Here is a 16,834-nt window from a genome sequence, read left to right on the forward strand (position 1 = left end):
TGCAATCTTCTTGCCCAATTCCATAGCTGGAAAACGCTTGGAGAGAGAAGCACGGTGCAGCACGACCGCAGTGGAAGAATCTAAACCACGGGACATGCACGGGGAAAAAGCTATGCAATGTCCTTTTGAAGGGGAATTCGTGCGCACTGAAGAATGCTCAAATCTTAACCGACCATGGCGTTTGCATAATTAACGCTTCTCATGTAGGTCAGTAGCCGCACGTCGTCCTGGGATCACTTATGTTCTAGCCGAATCTCACTACTGGTCTACTTCCATCCTGGCTGTGTCCCCCCCCGCCCCCCAACCCACCCCGCCTCCGCCGTCCCGTGGTCAGAATGGACAAGACAGCCTGCAGTCCGACTCCTCCAGCTGCCAACAAAAATAACTCTGGGTCGCTTTCCGCGGAGAGGGGGACGAACAGCGGGAGGAAGATCGCAAGGACGGGTCCGCAGAGCCCCGGTTCAGCCTCCCTCGGCAGCTCAAGCGGAGTCGCGGGAGGTCGGGGAGGTTTACTCGGGAACAGTATGCATTCACAGCATGCTGGGAAACGACAGTTGGAAGGAGTGCTGAGCAAATACACCAACCTCCTTCAAGGCTGGCAAAACAGGTAAGGGTATTTATTAAGGCACATGTACATGTTATGATGTTAACGTGAAAGCAGATGACCCCATCCCTGCGTGTTGTTATGTCTCTCTCTCCCCCCCCCCTCCCCACACCTCTCCGTCCACGTTGCACTTTCGAGCGTGTCACCGTGAAACGGAAATCACAACGGCCAACGGCTCTTGTAGACGGGCTATGGTTAAACCCGCACTATGTAACTTTTGGACTGCAGTTATTTACTCTCTGCACAATTCGAAAGTAAAAAGTTTCTCAAGATTAAAATGCTCCAACCCAGCCATGGATTTTTATCACCTTAATCGCTTTATTCTCATCCACTCCCCCCACACACACACACACACACACGCACACACACACTCCGTGGGATAATGTATAACTGTAGCTCAAACTCATGCCACTAGAGACTGCTAATGAAAAAACGTACATAGTGCAGGTTTAACATTAGATGTTTCTTACATCCGATTATTTGATTAATACCAGGCTAAAGGACACATTTCGATTTATTTGGAAACTGCAAGGTCTGCTATTTAGTGGACCTATGCCTTTTAAGACTATTGTTTACTGTGTTGTACACTGATATGATGTACACTGAACTGCTATGAAAGATGAGACAGGCAAATTGTTTAAAGTCTAGCGTGTCTCAGTTGATTAATTTTGTGTTCTTTAATACCTCAAACTCGTCAAGTCAGACAGTTGAGTGTTTGAGTGTTGAATGTTGAGTGTTGGACATTACTCAATGACTCATCAAACTTATTATCAACCACCCTAAGGGGAAGAGTTGACTACATTCACTGTTAGTGACTGCTCTGAAGATCTTCTCTATTGTTGGTGTGTGTGATGCTAGCTAATATTACCACACTAAATATTTTCACAATCTGTAAAATGGAGGATATGTGATCCATATATTGATTTGTTTGTTGTTACAAAAACAAACAGAATCTTCCACCGTGCCTCTTTAAGAAACCATTAAGGACCACTAACTGACAATTATTTGGTTTCCATGTATTCCTTCAGACCACAGGGTGTGTTGTGTTTCACCAAGCTCAACCCAGTGGTTTTCACGGAAAAATCAACCGAATCTGAACAGAATGACATAACATGTCATTCACTGGTTAGATAACCTATACAGTAGTTACAGTCGATGCTTGAAAAAATGCATCCTTCAAATGATTGCTGTGAATGGATGGAAGAAGTCACCTGCTATATATTGTTGTAGAGATTGTATAATTATTGCGCCTAGACACATACCTAGCTAGCTGTACTGCACTTTGTGTACACACTCATACGTACACACATACACACACACAGATGTACATGCACACACACACACACACACACACATACACATACACACACACACACACACACACACACACATGCTCTTGAGAATGTGTGTCTGGGATTTGGATGTTACTTCTCACGTAATTAAAAGTGCATTAGTTCTTAGTCTTGGATGTGTCATCCAATTATCCAGTAAGTGTTGAAGCCCAGGCACCTATTTGACTGTTGTGTGATAAAGAGCTGTAGAAATTCTGCTAGAATTACCTGAATTATAACAAAACCATCACGGCCAACTGGAGTGGAATCGAGCTACAGTTCATAATTTATGGTTAATGCAGCCATGATTTAGTTGTTAATTGCAAGATGTTTTATATTGTTTATTTGCATCTTAAAATGTAACATCAACTAACAACCTTGTTGACTATAATGCTGATCGGTATCACTATCGAACAATCTATTTGTCCTTCAAGGTTGATATTCCTGTCCACTTTCAATTACCCCCTGCTTAGAAGCGACAGTCTAGCCTTACAGGACACATCCTTCTGCTTCAGTTACCTTGGCACAAGCCCAGGCTCAGATAGCCTACATTTGTGGTCAGATGCAAGCAGACTGCTAGAGTTTGCTCTGAATGTAACCAACAACCTGGCCTCAAGTAGTCCTTCATGGACACATACCCAAATCTACTGATGTCAAAATGTATTTTTAAAACAGAGACTATTTGTCTTTGTTTTAAAAAAAAACATTTTGTGTGACTTTACTACCAGTAATACAACCGCTAGAAACATTCCTATGCTTACAAATATATACTCTTACAGCCTGAAGATACAGAAAAATGACTGGTCATTCAGATAGATTATCCAAAACATATTTAGCTTTCTTCAAAGCTAACCCATTTTCCTGTTGCCTTTGACAAAATCAAAGTAGTGATGTTTGATGCATGACATTTTAGCTGCAGAATACAGCTCTGGTAACTGTTCCAAGATTAAAGCACATCCTACCCCTGCTTTTATTTTGCCAAGGCCCAAATTCTGTTGTTGGCTGTGCATTTAAGCAGGACCTTAAAAGTCTGCCTTCAGATATCTTGATTTTGGGTGATTTTAAACTTTTTATTTTTTTCCATTGCTGACAGTTGATTCCCTCTGACTAAGGAGGAATACATTTCAACTATGGATTGGTGGCTTTTGAGGGCAAGCATGTGAGTTTTGGAAGTGCAGAAGAAACGTTGAGTGAACGAGGGATTTCTGCATAAGTGTAACCAGCGTGGTCTTTAATGTGGTTTGAATAACAATGTACGCTTCCATGGAAACATCCTGACTCTAGCACCCCCATTACATCTCTCTCTCTGCCGAATGCAAATACCATCACCCTGTGCTAAAATCCCAATACATCATAGCTTTGATCATTTTTCATTTGACTTTATTAACTTCATTTTTAAAATAGTACTCGGGTAACTATGCTTTGTACGCCTACAGATTCACACCAAACACTTTTTCAGATCAGGATCAGTGAAAGCCCTTACTACATGTAATTTCACATTCCGCAAAAATAACGGTGATATATTTGATATATTTGAGCACAATTAATCCATAACGAGCATAATAATGAGGTGTTGGTGAAGGGTGGACACAAAGTATTAAAAAGCTCTCAAATCATTTCCAAAATGAATGCTTATCCCCAAGGCTAGTACATTTCAAAAAGTGTTTGCACCTCTCAAGTCCATGCACTTAGTCAACTCATGACATTTCTAAGCCAAGTGACTTGGGTCTGAATATGCCCTCCACCGTCTGGCATTTTGATGTCTGTACTCAGGGCATTAAGCATAAAAAATCCGGGCTAAAGAAAAAGTCAAATATAACTGTCGTATGTGGTTGTTAATCAGCTGCGCTATGTTTGGTTATTGGTATTTTAACCCGTGGTTCAGTTTCATGTGTAGGTGGGGTTAAAAGGACATTGCTCTTCGTGTGTGTGTGTATGTGTGTGTGGGTGGAGACCCTTTTTCTTGTCCGGCTGCTTGCAACGTGCGGTGGACTGGTGGTGTGAGGTTCTTTAGTCCTTTAAAGGGCCTCTATTATACCACCAGGTGTGATTGTGATTGGCCATTACAAGCTGTATGAAAGTCGGCCTTTTCCTGTACCTTAGCGACACCCCAAGTTGGCGTATCCTCCTAGATGTATTCTGAATAGAGCAGTCCACTAGACCAACCAGTGGACTGTAGCAAATGTTGCTTATCTATCCATCATATATAGGTGGACACTTGTGATGTGATTCGACTAGTAAGCTAACTTTGCCTTTTATTTTCTATCTATTTTACTCATTTTTTGCATATGTTTTCTTTAACTTATCTATTATTTTATTTTATTGTATATATTGTTTTGTATTGTATATTGTTTATATGTGAAGCACTTTGAGTCTGCCTTGTGTATGAAAAGTGCTATATAAATAAAGTTGCCTTGCCTGGCCTAAGCACAGTCACACCTGGTGGTTTAATAGAAGAGCAGGAAGAAGGAAGGTTTGAGAACCATGTGGAGGTCATCCCGGGAAAGACCCAAAAGACTGGTGAACTTAAGAGCTCCTTGCTCCTCTTCTCTGAGGAATGTGTGTAAGGGAGTGTTTATTTACACAAGACAGCAGAGAGCATGCCAAGAGCTGACTACAGAGAGTAGCGATATGCCAGGTAGAAAGGGCACCACCAAGGGTAGGGTTTTACATATTTACCCACCAGCCAGCCGTGTTCTTCATTCCGTATTCCGTGTCAGACACCCTGAATTAAAAGTTTTGAGCTTACTTCCGCAGTCAGATTATCTTGTCCGAAAGTAGTAGCCTTTCTTACTTGGAAAGAAGGCATATTATTGAAGTGACATATGCTGGCTGCTGTGTGATTGCAAATCCCTAGGATAACCGTAGTCACCGTCGGTTGACTGGTACTAAGTTGTTCCACCTCAAGGATTTCTGGCCTTACAATTGGGCAGATGCCTTCGGCGAAGACTTTTAACACACAGGCACGCACACACACACACGCACACACACACACACACGCACCCCATTCTGGTGAGGTTGAGGCATGTATCGTGCAAACTCGTCAGTACCGACTTGTATCTTTTGTATTCAGCGTTTCAGCGCTATACCGGCGGAAGTAAGCTCAAGTGTCTGTAAACAGGTGGAGCTGGTGAATGTATACAGGTGGAGCTGGTGGATGTAAACAGGTGGAGCTGGTGGATGTATACAGGTGGGGCCGGGTTGGGGAGAGGTGGGTGTACACTGACGCCTTGTCAGGCAGGTGTTCCAGCACAGATTATAAGTGGGCAAAGCCTTTTTAAACAAGCCACTCTTGCTGTATTTTCTCCAGAGGGTTGATGGAGCACTCAGCAGATCTCTCCCCCCTCCTCACACGTGGCCAACGCTCAACCCGATGGGGGGGGCCATCGGGTTGAGCGTTGGCCACGTGTGAGGTGGATGTGACTGGCCGTGGTCATTACTCAGCCATGGACCGTCATAGATACTGCGCTATGATAGCGCAGTATCTATCAACCGCCACCGCCAGCATTGACTCTAGCCCCGGTATTGATGAAAGCATTGTATGTTTGGCTTGAAACTATCGACTATCGTCCAATTCATGCGAATCCCTGACGATGCGAGTGTCTGGGATTCTTGACAGTGCTGTCGAGTCTGAGCTGCGACACCAGCAGCTTCCTGTCTGAACTGCCTTTAGTCTGCTGCTTATCATGGTTACCATATCCTGTTTATACATGGAAGTCCAACAATGTGAGTCTGCAGATTGTTCTGTGGATTTGTTGCAGGCACGCTCTTGTATAGTCTCTCTCTCTCTCTCTCTCTCTCTCTCTCTCTCTCTCTCTCTCTCTCTCTCTCTCTCTCTCTCTCTCTCTCTCTCTCTCTCTCCTCTCTCTCTCTCTCTCTCTCTCTCTCTCTCTCTCTCTCTCTCTCTCTCTCTCTCTCCCCCCCTCCCCCCCAGCTCTAGTGATCAAAGATGGTGCTGTTGGAGGAGTGCGGGTGGTGTACTTGAAGGGGTGGCTGCTTTTACACAAAAGATAAGGCGCCCATGGGGACTTGAGTGTTAGCTTATTTTGGAGAATGCATTTTAATTGCCAGTGGCGTTTTTCCTTTCCTTTGAAAATGTTCATTCACACCTACGCTTATTGTGTGGAAACCATCTACTTTGTAGTTTAACCAAAAACATTTAATCGGAGGCCTTAAAATAAATCATTAAAAATATAATGTGTGTTATTTGTCCTAACAATACTTTCAACTGTTGTCTGCTATATGTATTACAGTGGAGGACCTGCTAAGTGCTATATTGCCTGTCAATAGTTGTTTTATGTTTTGCCCATTTCTTTCCCTTTAACACCATTATATTATTACTATTTTGAACTCCCACCACTTGCGAGGCAACGTGATTCCAGCATTATCTATGTTGTGCCTCTTGTCTTTTTAAATGGGTTATATTTATGCCAGAGGTGGTTCAATAAGGGATATGTGAGGAAACTATAATTGTTAAGACATGTGATTAGAACAACAAGTGAGAACCAGGGGTGTAATTGACTTGTGTCCGACTGGCTGTGCAGTCATTGAGGAAAGAAAATGAGTTTCTATTTGTTTTAGACTTGCATTCTACCCAATGTGGGAAAGCAAATCTATTCAATCATTTTGTATGATTTTTGTTTTTAACATTTTTTTGAATGTTTTGAGATTTTATGCACATTATGTATCCTGTCTGATCTGACCTTTCTGAAAGTTTTTTTTATTGGACTTGAGATATTATCAAATCAATTATATTAATGATATAAATAATCTTCATTTCTATTAAGAGTCTTGTTGATAAGCATTTTTATCGGAACTGGTCCCAGAAAAATGACAAATGAATGATTGATGAACGTGTATTTTAACCCTTGATAAATGTAACGTGAATTGAGTCCTGCTTCAATATTGACCATGCAATAGCTGAGTCACATTTGAACTTTTGAGCGCTCTTCTAAGAACCGGCCCCAGTCACGTGGTTTCCGCAGCGTGCGCCGGCAGACCTTTTCGCTAGGGTGAGCGGGCGGATAGCGTAGCCGTCCTGAAACACTGGGCCGCTTGTTAGAAGGTCAACACACCACCGGCAGTACAGCATGATACACCTGTGCTGTAGTAGAGCACAAGAGAAAGACTACCTACAGCGGTCAGCCGTGACGCTATGATCTGTTTGCTGACTTGACAGGGCGGGAGGGGTGTGTGTGTGTGTGTGTGTGTGTGTGTGTGTGTGTGTGTGTGTGTGTGTGTGTGTGTGTGTGTGTGTGTGTGTGTGTGTGTGTGTGTGTGTGTGTGTGTGTGTGTGTGTGTGTGTGTGAATCCCAAAAGTTCCTATGCTGACGGTGTAAGAGAATACATGAATCCCATTGTCTTACAATGGAGGGGGCGGGGTGCAAGGTCGTGGGTAGGGCAGGATCAATTTCTGAACAGCATTATTTGCCAGGGGGAAACCCAGGGGATTCACTTGAGATTCAGCAGGCAGACATATTTGTTAAGAGCCACCTGTCTTTGTCAGTGGGAAATACCATATGCTTGCGTTTATGGGCCCATGTGCCTGACATTACTTCCCACCATCTCCACATTAACTGCTAAGGCCTAGAGTGTTTTTTATTAATCCCTAAATAACTAAAACATTTTGCTGACGTTAAAATAATAATGCAAAACTGTTTTGCCATTAGTTTGAACCTCAGTTATATAGAAACAAACTAGGTACAACGTCTAGCATTTCGGAAAAGGAGAAAGGGGATACCCTTCAATGTAGTACGCCAAAAGCACATTCTTATTGTTTTGTTTTTATTGTTTTGTGTGAAACCAAACCTGCAGAATAATCCAGACGTGCAGGTCGCTTTGGCTCGGTTTGCCAACCACACCCTCTCTTTCTGATTGGCTGAAATTAGCAGCAAAGTGATATCACCTGTTGACCCAAAGCGACTTCCGTTGCAGTGACCTGGGTCTCCTCAGAAATGCATAGAGTCTCCCCATGTGTGTTTGGTAACTTTTCCCCAGGGTAAATAAATAAAAAGATGGAGCAGAAATAAAAGGTGTCTGTGATATCTTCAAATCAAAATCGATCATAACTGTATAAAAAAACATCAACATGCAGACTGGTTTTCATCTGTGCAGGAGCCGGCGGGTACTCCAGCAGAGTTTATTGACTTATGTAAACCCCCTGCTATGGTTAGATGTTGGATGTGAGGACCGAGTCAATAGCATAGATCCCTGAAAAGCGCTGTGGTAGAGCGAGCATTGGTTCACAGGGCCGAAGCAGAGGAAAATGAAAAGGATTGTAGGAGCATGTGATGATGGGACAAAGCAAAGAGGCTGCTCCCTCGGGCTGCTGCACCGGAAAGTCGGCTAATTCCAGATCACGTTACTGCTGCTGCTGCTGGGGTGGCCGATTGATGGTCTTCAGTCGGGCTGCCTGCCTTCTTTTTATATTGTGGAGAGTTGTTTAGTTTGCCCGATACACCGTGTTAAAAAGAGGATTGAAGGGCCGTCTTGATAATAAGTAGCCCATTATTATGAAGTACAGTTTTGGCTACAAGTAGGATATGACGAGGCCTATGTGTGCCATCTATTTGATGTTTTCATTTTAAGTTGATTTAAATGTCACTCTTGAATCCAATAAAGTGGAAACTTTAAAATGTAATCCGTGAATTTGTAGCTTTTGGTTTGGCTGATCCAACTTCTCATGGCTGCATCAGTGTTATGGGACTGAGCTTGGTGGAGTAGGCCTAATATCAGCCTATAGCCTCTCCTTTTCTCTATAGGCCACCACTCCTCCTCGCCCACCCACACACACTTTTTCAATTAAGAGCAGAAATAAGAGAAGAGAATAGTGAGCACAGCTTGACCATAAAACAAAACCATGAGATCATTAATGACCTCTCTTATAACCCCTCCCCTTTTATCTCGCTACCTAGCATAATTTTTTACTTCCTCCTCCCTCCCCCCCCCCATGCCCCCCGCTGTCTCACATGATCGTTTCCTCCTCCTTCATCCTCTCCCCTCTGTTCTCCTCTCCCTCCGCAGGTACTTTGTCCTGGATCCGGAGTCGGGGCACTTGCAGTACTTTGTCAGCGAGCAGGGAAAGAGCCAGAAACCCAGGGGGTCCCTTCCCCTGATCGGTGCCTCCGTGACCCCCAGCGACGAGGCCCCACACATGTTCGTGGTGAACTCAAACGGCGAGCTGTACAAACTCCGAGGTATGGATATCCGTCCGTGGTCCCCCGTGTCGGACCCCCAGAGGATACACACACCGCGCTGCTTGTCAGGGACCAAGTGCCCTGGAAGGAGAGGGAGACCGCAGCGATGGTGGTGGTGGTGCTGCCACAGAGCTGTGGCGCGACGTCTTAAGGAGACGTTCTGCGTGCTATGTTTTGGATAACCTCGGTAGGACGAGCCGGGCTGGATGTTTAATATTTGAGTCGCTGAAGGCCTCTTGGAGCAGATGATGTAGGCCTCAAATATTGAGATTATTAAAATAATTTAATTAAGTATCGTTTCCCAACGGCGAGTAGGCTCTACTGCCTATGGTTCTACGTAGGCCTACTGCTACCTGTAATACCCTGTGTGACGGCGGTGATTGTTTAAAATCTGCTATTCTTACAGAGATTAATTGAATGCCATTGAGATAGCAGGCCTAGTTCTCTTCAGTAGGATTCCAGTGAGTGTTCTTTTACTCTCAAACATTTTTATCGTATAATGTTCTAGTTTTAATGTGAGGGATAACAAGCAACCATTGACCCTTTTGTGCTTTAAAAACTATTGAAAAGACTAACTGATCCAGCTCCTCTATTTCTCTGTAGTTGCCAACAAGTGCGATAGTCCTTCTGTGCTATTCAATGTTTCATGTGAATGAGTGTGAAATGCTCATTGCCAGCCATTTCTAGTGCTGTCAATCCGTAACATCCTTACTGTTCCCACAGCGATTTATTGTTTCTCTTTTTTATCTGACAAATGTACCTATTGTAAGTTGCTTTGGATAAAGCGTCTGCTAAATGTATATTTATATGTAAATTTAGAATGTCAATGCCCGAGCGCAAACATTAGTAGAATGGTCAATGCCAATGCCATAGAAGACTTGTTTAATCACAACATCAACACTGTTCCCCATACAGTCCGTTTGGTCAGTGCTGGCCACACATGGCCCACGGAGAGACCCATGTGATTAGTGATTAGAGCAAAATGCTAAATACGATGTGCCTATGTGCTTAAGCGGTTTCCAATGAGGAGCGAGATTCCTTGTAACCGTCGCTCTACTTGAGCTGGGCCTGGAATGTCCCTTGACTCTCCCAGAGGGCCTTATTGGAATAACTTGGCCTATATTCCACAAATAACCCTATTCATTTGATCCACGCCTATTGAGTTGAGCGGAAACAATAATTCCATAGAGACATGTAGATGATGATGATGATGATGATGTAGAAGCTCACATGCAGCTATATTTTTGCAAATGTTAACTGAAGACTATTGACCCGGGCGGTAGTCAGACTGGATTTAGTGCAAACGTGAGTGGAAAATGGGTTTTGTCTTATCAGAGCACAAGGACACCACTGACTCACAGGAAACCTCTGAGCTTATTTCAATTGCAGGATGACAAAGCAAACGTGGCAGCCGGTGTTTATTCAGTCATTCTATTTATTCAGCCACAGAACTTGTGCGATGTAATATGGAGAGTGCACTATTGTGGTGAGCAATTGTTTGAGAGACATTCCCCTAGGGTTAGTCTTGAAAGGGCAGGAATCGGAACACTGGGATAAATATCCGTTATTGTAAATAGTGGTATTTGAGTTGTGAATTTCACCACTGCCACCAGGGGAGGAAGGGAGAGAGGGAGAGAGACAAAGAGAGGGGGAGACAAAGAGAGGGGGAGACAAAGAGAGGGGGAGACAAAGAGATGGGAGCCGGAGAACCCCAGGGCATCATACTAAAATGCGTCGCAATCCGTCTTATTTTTCATTCCTGCTTTCTCACATTTGTATTTATACTCTGCTCTCCAGTGCCTTGAGAGAGAGAGAGAGAGAGAGAGAGAGAGAGAGAGAGAGAGAGAGAGAGAGAGAGAGAGAGAGAGAGAGAGAGAGAGAGAGAGAGAGAGAGAGAGAGAGAGAGAGAGAGAGAGGATTAGTGAAATCCATTGGGCTTCATTCTCCAATACAGAGACTTTGAGGCTGCAGTGTAGGCACAGCAGAGTTCACAAGTGCAGCAGGATTATAATTGCGTTTCAGTGTACATTCAGCCGGACATCACTGGACGCCCGGGTGAGTCTGCAAGAAGGCAGCTGACCAAGGGTGGATTTTAATGGGCGAATCCGAAGGCCTCACTCTGTTTTAACGTCTGAATAATGACCCCCCCCCCCCCCCCCCCCCCCGCCCTGCCTTTCGTATCAGTAATTGTTTGATGTGCAAATCTGTCCATGCCTAATGAAGATTAACACGCGTTTGCCTCATTTGTGATTTTACAATGCGGTGCTGCACATTTAGGGTTTTACCATGAGCCACAGTGATTCCCATGTCCGCTGTGTAATTAGCACCATGAATAATGTATCATTTAATTCATAATCATTTATAATTTGCAAGGGGCTTTTTCAGACTTTGAGCTGGTGTCCCTTGTCTTACTATGAATGTTAGAGTGCGTGTGTCCGGGGTGTTGGGCACGGGCATCATCAGGGTTACTATGGTTATTTACGTTTCCGTCCACCAGTTGAGGCATGGCTGTATGGGTGGCCAAGGCACCGCGAGTATCAGACCGCGGTACCGAGGGATGACACCGACAGGTGCAAAATGTCCAGCCCTTGTCAGTTATGGAAAGTGAATATTAAAACAACGGCAGCATTCAAGCGTACACATTATATCAGAGCACAGCCTGAGTCGGACGTTCCCCTTCCCCTAACGCTTTCGGTTGACCTAGATGAGGCTGCTATTTATTGAGGTGGCGTTTATTGAAGTGTCTTAACAATATGAAGTCATAAGCGAATGCCTTTCACTGTTCATTTGTAAGATTTCCTTTTTGGATGCGTATAATAACAGTGCAGGTGGGAGATTTTTTTGTTGCTTTAATATATTCAACAGATTGTCTGTGAAATCTGTCAAAGCAGTCTCAGGGGGATGGTGAACAGACAAGCTCTGTCCCCAGATCCTGACGCATGTTGCATTCCAGAGCCGTTTTCCTCTCACCTCTCCTAAACCCAAACCCCAAGACAAACGCAGGCAATCGCCTGAGGCAGTGTTTGTGACAAGAGGCAGCAGGGCCTCCTGGGAAATGAAGTCTTTGGTCAATTAAAATCGACAGCTTTCTTAAAAAAACATATGTCATGGATTTAATCTGAAGCCCAGTCTGGTTCATAATGGTTTAAAATCAAATGTATTCATATTAGTTCCCTCTAGGATCTGGAGGCAAGCATCCAGCCGTCTGGGTTGAAATGGAGACCTGCAGAGCCCCTGTCTTGCCAGACGCTCATAATTGGACGTTCATAATTGCATTGAGACAGGATGTGATTATGTGGACCCAGTAGGTGTATGGATCTGAAGAAGACATTATGCCCACCATAACCTGTTCCGTGAGGTGGTTTCTCTGATTGGATTCAGGGGGCATTGAACCATTTCAATTAGTATCAGCTGTACGTCTTAATTTGGACTTCCGCCCAGTGATTGCGAACCAAGTGTAGAAGAAACGGGATCACTGAGGATTTGAATGATCACGTGAAAGTGACAACACACACACACATGATGGCCTGCTACAGGGGAAACATTGGATGATTGGGTGTTACAGGTTGAAATCATTTCAACAAATAGAGAGAGTTGAAGCACAAGTTTTGGGCATACTGTAGCTCTTTTTTATAAACGTTCTTGACAGCGGGGACTTACTCGTCCGTGAACTGGTGTTGCTGATAATAATTTTAATTGGCTCACTGTACCGAGAATGGTAATGTCAACGGGAATCGAGTGTTGCTCCTCTTCACGTGTCCTTATTCCGGTCTCAGCTAATGAGCTGTGTGTGTGTCTCCGCAGCCTCTGACGCCAAGGAGCAGCAGTTCTGGATGAGCCAACTCCAAGCCTGTGCCAGACGCCACTCTGACTCCAGTGCCAAGGTGTGGACAGACACACACACACACACACACACACACACACACACACACACACACACACACACACACACACACACACACACACACACACACACACACACACACACACACACACACACACACACACACACACACACACACACGTAAATGGCTGCCCAAGCAACAGATAAACAAAATGACCATTAGCCAAATGCACCATTATGGACTAGCTCTCGCTACGTATAGCATTTTTTTAGCAATGCACCCGTACAGATGCTGTCGTTGGTCCAATTTTGGTGTTTCGACACATCCTTCCGTATTACGAAAGAGCCATAGCCTACCCAGTGTTTTCGTACAGATTTTATCTGTCAACCATGATGTTGTAAATTCCGCAAACAAACAGTAAAAGTTAATGGTGGTTCGTAAAAGGAATAGCTCACATTGAGAGATGGTATCGACCGATGAGTTAGGTTTCACTAGATGTTTGGATTGGTATCGCTCAGTCATTATCCCTATTATTAAAAAATAATGTGTAATTTAGTGCTGAGAATACATTATTAGCCTGGTATTCTCACACAAAGACAAGAGGGTGAACTACCACCGCCGTCTTCACACATAAACCCACACAGACGTGTATATAAGATGAGCCTTTCCTTCCGATAGTATTGCGTGCAGAAAGCTGTGACATTCGCGGCCTGGTGTCTCTGTTTGTCTGTTGGTGAGTGTGATGGAGGCTGTTTCTCACCCGACCAAACACATGTCAGTGCTGGCTTCTGAGATGAATGTACGTTTGTACAAAACAGCCACTCTACCTAAAAGGTTTTTCAAGGTGATAATATTGATTTTATATAGAAACTAGCTATTGTCAGAACCTCAACCAGTTTGTATTTCCTTTGGTTTTAGGACAATTTAGAAAATCCTTACTGTTATGGTATTATCAATTAAAAACATCATTGTACTTTAGTGTTTTTCGGCCTATCAGTTTTATCACTTCTACCGCTTTCATATTAAAGAATGTATGGGCATAAATGTAAGCGTCTTATGTTTTGTTCCGGGCCATTTACCTGTTTCATTTGGAAATGTGTTGTGAGGATATTATGGAAATAAGACGCTATTTCACAGTGTGTTTAAATGTGTGTGTGTGTGGGTTTGTGTGTGCTTAAGCCTCTCACAAAGGTGCATGTAGGATTGAAACTCCCCATCTTTGATGGGTACATTAGTTATTTAGTATTTCCTTGGAATCTGAGCAAGCCTTGCATTGTCCAAGGTTTCCTTGTGTATTATGCTGCTACACTGCTATTATACTGCATCTCAGATCTAGATTTCCTACTACGTTATAGCAGAACTTCTGGGGGAACACGGCACAGAGCCTGAAACTAAGGTCTGCAAGCGGGAGAGTAGCGGTGTGTGTGTGTGTGTGTGTGTGTGTGTGTGTGTGTGTGTGTGTGTGTGTGTGTGTGTGTGTGTGTGTGTGTGTGTGTGTGTGTGTGTGTGTGTGTGTGTGTGTGTGTGTGTGTGTGTGTGTGTGTGTCTTCTCTGTGGGACATGGAGCTGTTTGCCTGATCCAGTGATTTTGGTGGTGAACCTTGCTTGTTATCCAGACCTGGTGCGGGAGGCCCTACTGTCCTTCCTGTTGGCCTGGAAACCATCAGTGTGTGAAGGAGAACACGCTCCGACACACAGATCCACTAACAAACGGCTCCCTCTGAGCCAGCTCACTTTAAAGCCCTATGCATTTCCCATAGCTATCCCCTATTTGACGTCTTGGAAGAGGGAACATGGAGCGGTAGACTGGGTTCTTCAGTGAAGTCCTGGTTCAGCTTTTACACTTCGTTGTAACAACTGTCACATGCATCACGACCCACGTGACCGATTGCTTGTGAAACTTGAACTTCTCGAAGTCCAGATAACTGGTGGTGTTTGGAGTCCTAATTCACTGTGTGAGTGTGTGTATGTGGGTGTCTCTCTCTCTCTCTCTCTCTCTCTCTCTCTCATTGGGCTCTCAGGTGAGGAAGCTGAAGGGATCCGATGAACACCTGAGCGTGGAAAGGGCTGGAGGGAGCCAGGAGGGGCTGGTAAGTCCACACATGAGACCTTCTTAGGAAGCCTGTCCATTCAGACGTATTCTATTCATGAATCAACAAATGAACACCAGCTTAAACAAAGCTTTAATTTTAACGTCCCAAGAACACCACAGGTGTCGGAACTGACGTGAGATTATGTATTTTAAATTTCACTTCACCAGAATAGACTTCTATTTGAGGCGAGTGGAAACAAACAGTCCTGTTACACCCGCGCTCTGTGTTTGCTTAGCTCTGTTAAAACAATATGAGGTTATTTCCTTACTGCGCCGCATGGCATATACAAGGCAACATTCTCAGTCTGTGAGCTTTTGGCTTGAGTGGTCCTATTTGAAGTTATTTTTCAATCATCTTTCACGTTTCTCTTTTTTCTTTACTCTCCCACTCCTTCCCTCTACTTATTTGGCTTCACAGCTCATAACATACATATTGTTCTCTTACTCCTACTACTTGAAATTGACGGGTAAGGGCATGAACAAATAGACAGGACTTTTCTCGATGTGCAGTTCTCATCCCTCCCTTTGTGATCCGTCCCCTCCCATCTGTGGTGTTCATTGCAGCCCGAGGTGGCCGCAGCGGGTTGTCTTTGACATTGATTTTATTAACCGAGCTCCTCTATCTAAAAGTTGGCCCCTGGGCATCGCCGCGGCAGCCGTGGTCACTATGGCGCCCGCTGGTCCGATACTGACCTAACCTGAGCCAGCCGTCCCCTCTCTCTGATCGCAATCAGAGTCGTTCTGCCCGGTCGTTCTGTTTTTAACCTGTTTGTAGTTTTTATATACCTAGGTCAAAAACCTGTTTATGTCAAGGTTAAATCATACAGGCTGAGTTGCATATTCTGCATCTTTTCACACAGCATTGCAACCTCCATACGTCACTGTAGAGCGTGTGTAAGGACACACGCTTTAGTCTGTGAAAATATCTAATGTGAGCTGACGCTGGGTGACTTTTATTATGAACGCGAGAACACTTTGCTTCATCAGGAGGAGCACAATGGTGTACAACGCAGCTTTAATTCAATCTATATTATGACCCATTTAACCCTAAAATATCAGCTAGACATTGATGTAGACATTAAAGCCGGTGTGACTGTGTGTTGGTCTGTCAATGGACTCACCTCTCGTGTCAACGGCCCCACCAGACACAGACTCTGCTCTTGTGGGAGATGCAGCCACATCTGGCGTTTAAAGGTCCCATGACGTGCCACCAGGTGTGGTGTGATTAGCCGATACAAGCCGTTTTGGAAATCTGCCCCTTATGACATCACAGGTGGGCGTGTCCACCTGTGATGTCATAAGAGGCTAATCACACCACACCTGGTGGAATGTCATGGGACCTTTAATAACATGAACCATATTCGATTTGTACATTCAAGTATGTTTCCAAAAAATGTCCTCACCATGAAATTGCGTTTATAGTGGGACTTTATTGGGGGGTTGTTTATTTTCAAAATCTTCTGCTCTATTACATCTCTCAAATCTTACCTCCAGCAGATCTGAATGCAACTCTAAATGTTCCCAGTTGGCGTTCACCGTTCATCTCTAAATGTTAAATGAACAGCCAACACCATTCCCTCACCCTCACCTGTCTCTAAATATATCAAGTACCACACTTATTCCCCAAAGGATGCGCTGCCTCTCAGTCATCCAAATGAGCGGTTTCATCACCAGCTCATCAAAACGCACCTATAGCGCTGTGCCCCGCAGCAAAGGGATATAAAAGGCTGGCTGCTGAACCTTTCTTCCCACGCCGCCACCTTAGA

General features: G+C 44.2%; 1 protein-coding gene across 2 annotated transcripts in view; it reads left to right on the forward strand.

Annotated features, from left to right (window-relative positions):
- Nucleotides 1-19: 19 nt before the first annotated feature.
- LOC115535666 (oxysterol-binding protein-related protein 10) overlaps nt 20-16,834 on the forward strand; it is a 48,758-nt gene continuing 31,943 nt past the window's right edge. For both annotated transcript variants that reach the window (XM_030347067.1, XM_030347069.1), the window contains exons 1-4: nt 20-607; nt 8,959-9,131; nt 12,936-13,015; nt 14,998-15,066. In XM_030347067.1, coding sequence (XP_030202927.1) covers nt 336-607; nt 8,959-9,131; nt 12,936-13,015; nt 14,998-15,066 — 594 coding nt within the window. In that variant the 5' untranslated portion in view covers nt 20-335. The remainder of the gene's footprint in view (nt 608-8,958; nt 9,132-12,935; nt 13,016-14,997; nt 15,067-16,834) is intronic.

Source organism: Gadus morhua, chromosome 22 (genome assembly GCF_902167405.1).
Source record: "Gadus morhua chromosome 22, gadMor3.0, whole genome shotgun sequence".
Taxonomy (NCBI): Eukaryota; Metazoa; Chordata; class Actinopteri; order Gadiformes; family Gadidae; genus Gadus; species Gadus morhua.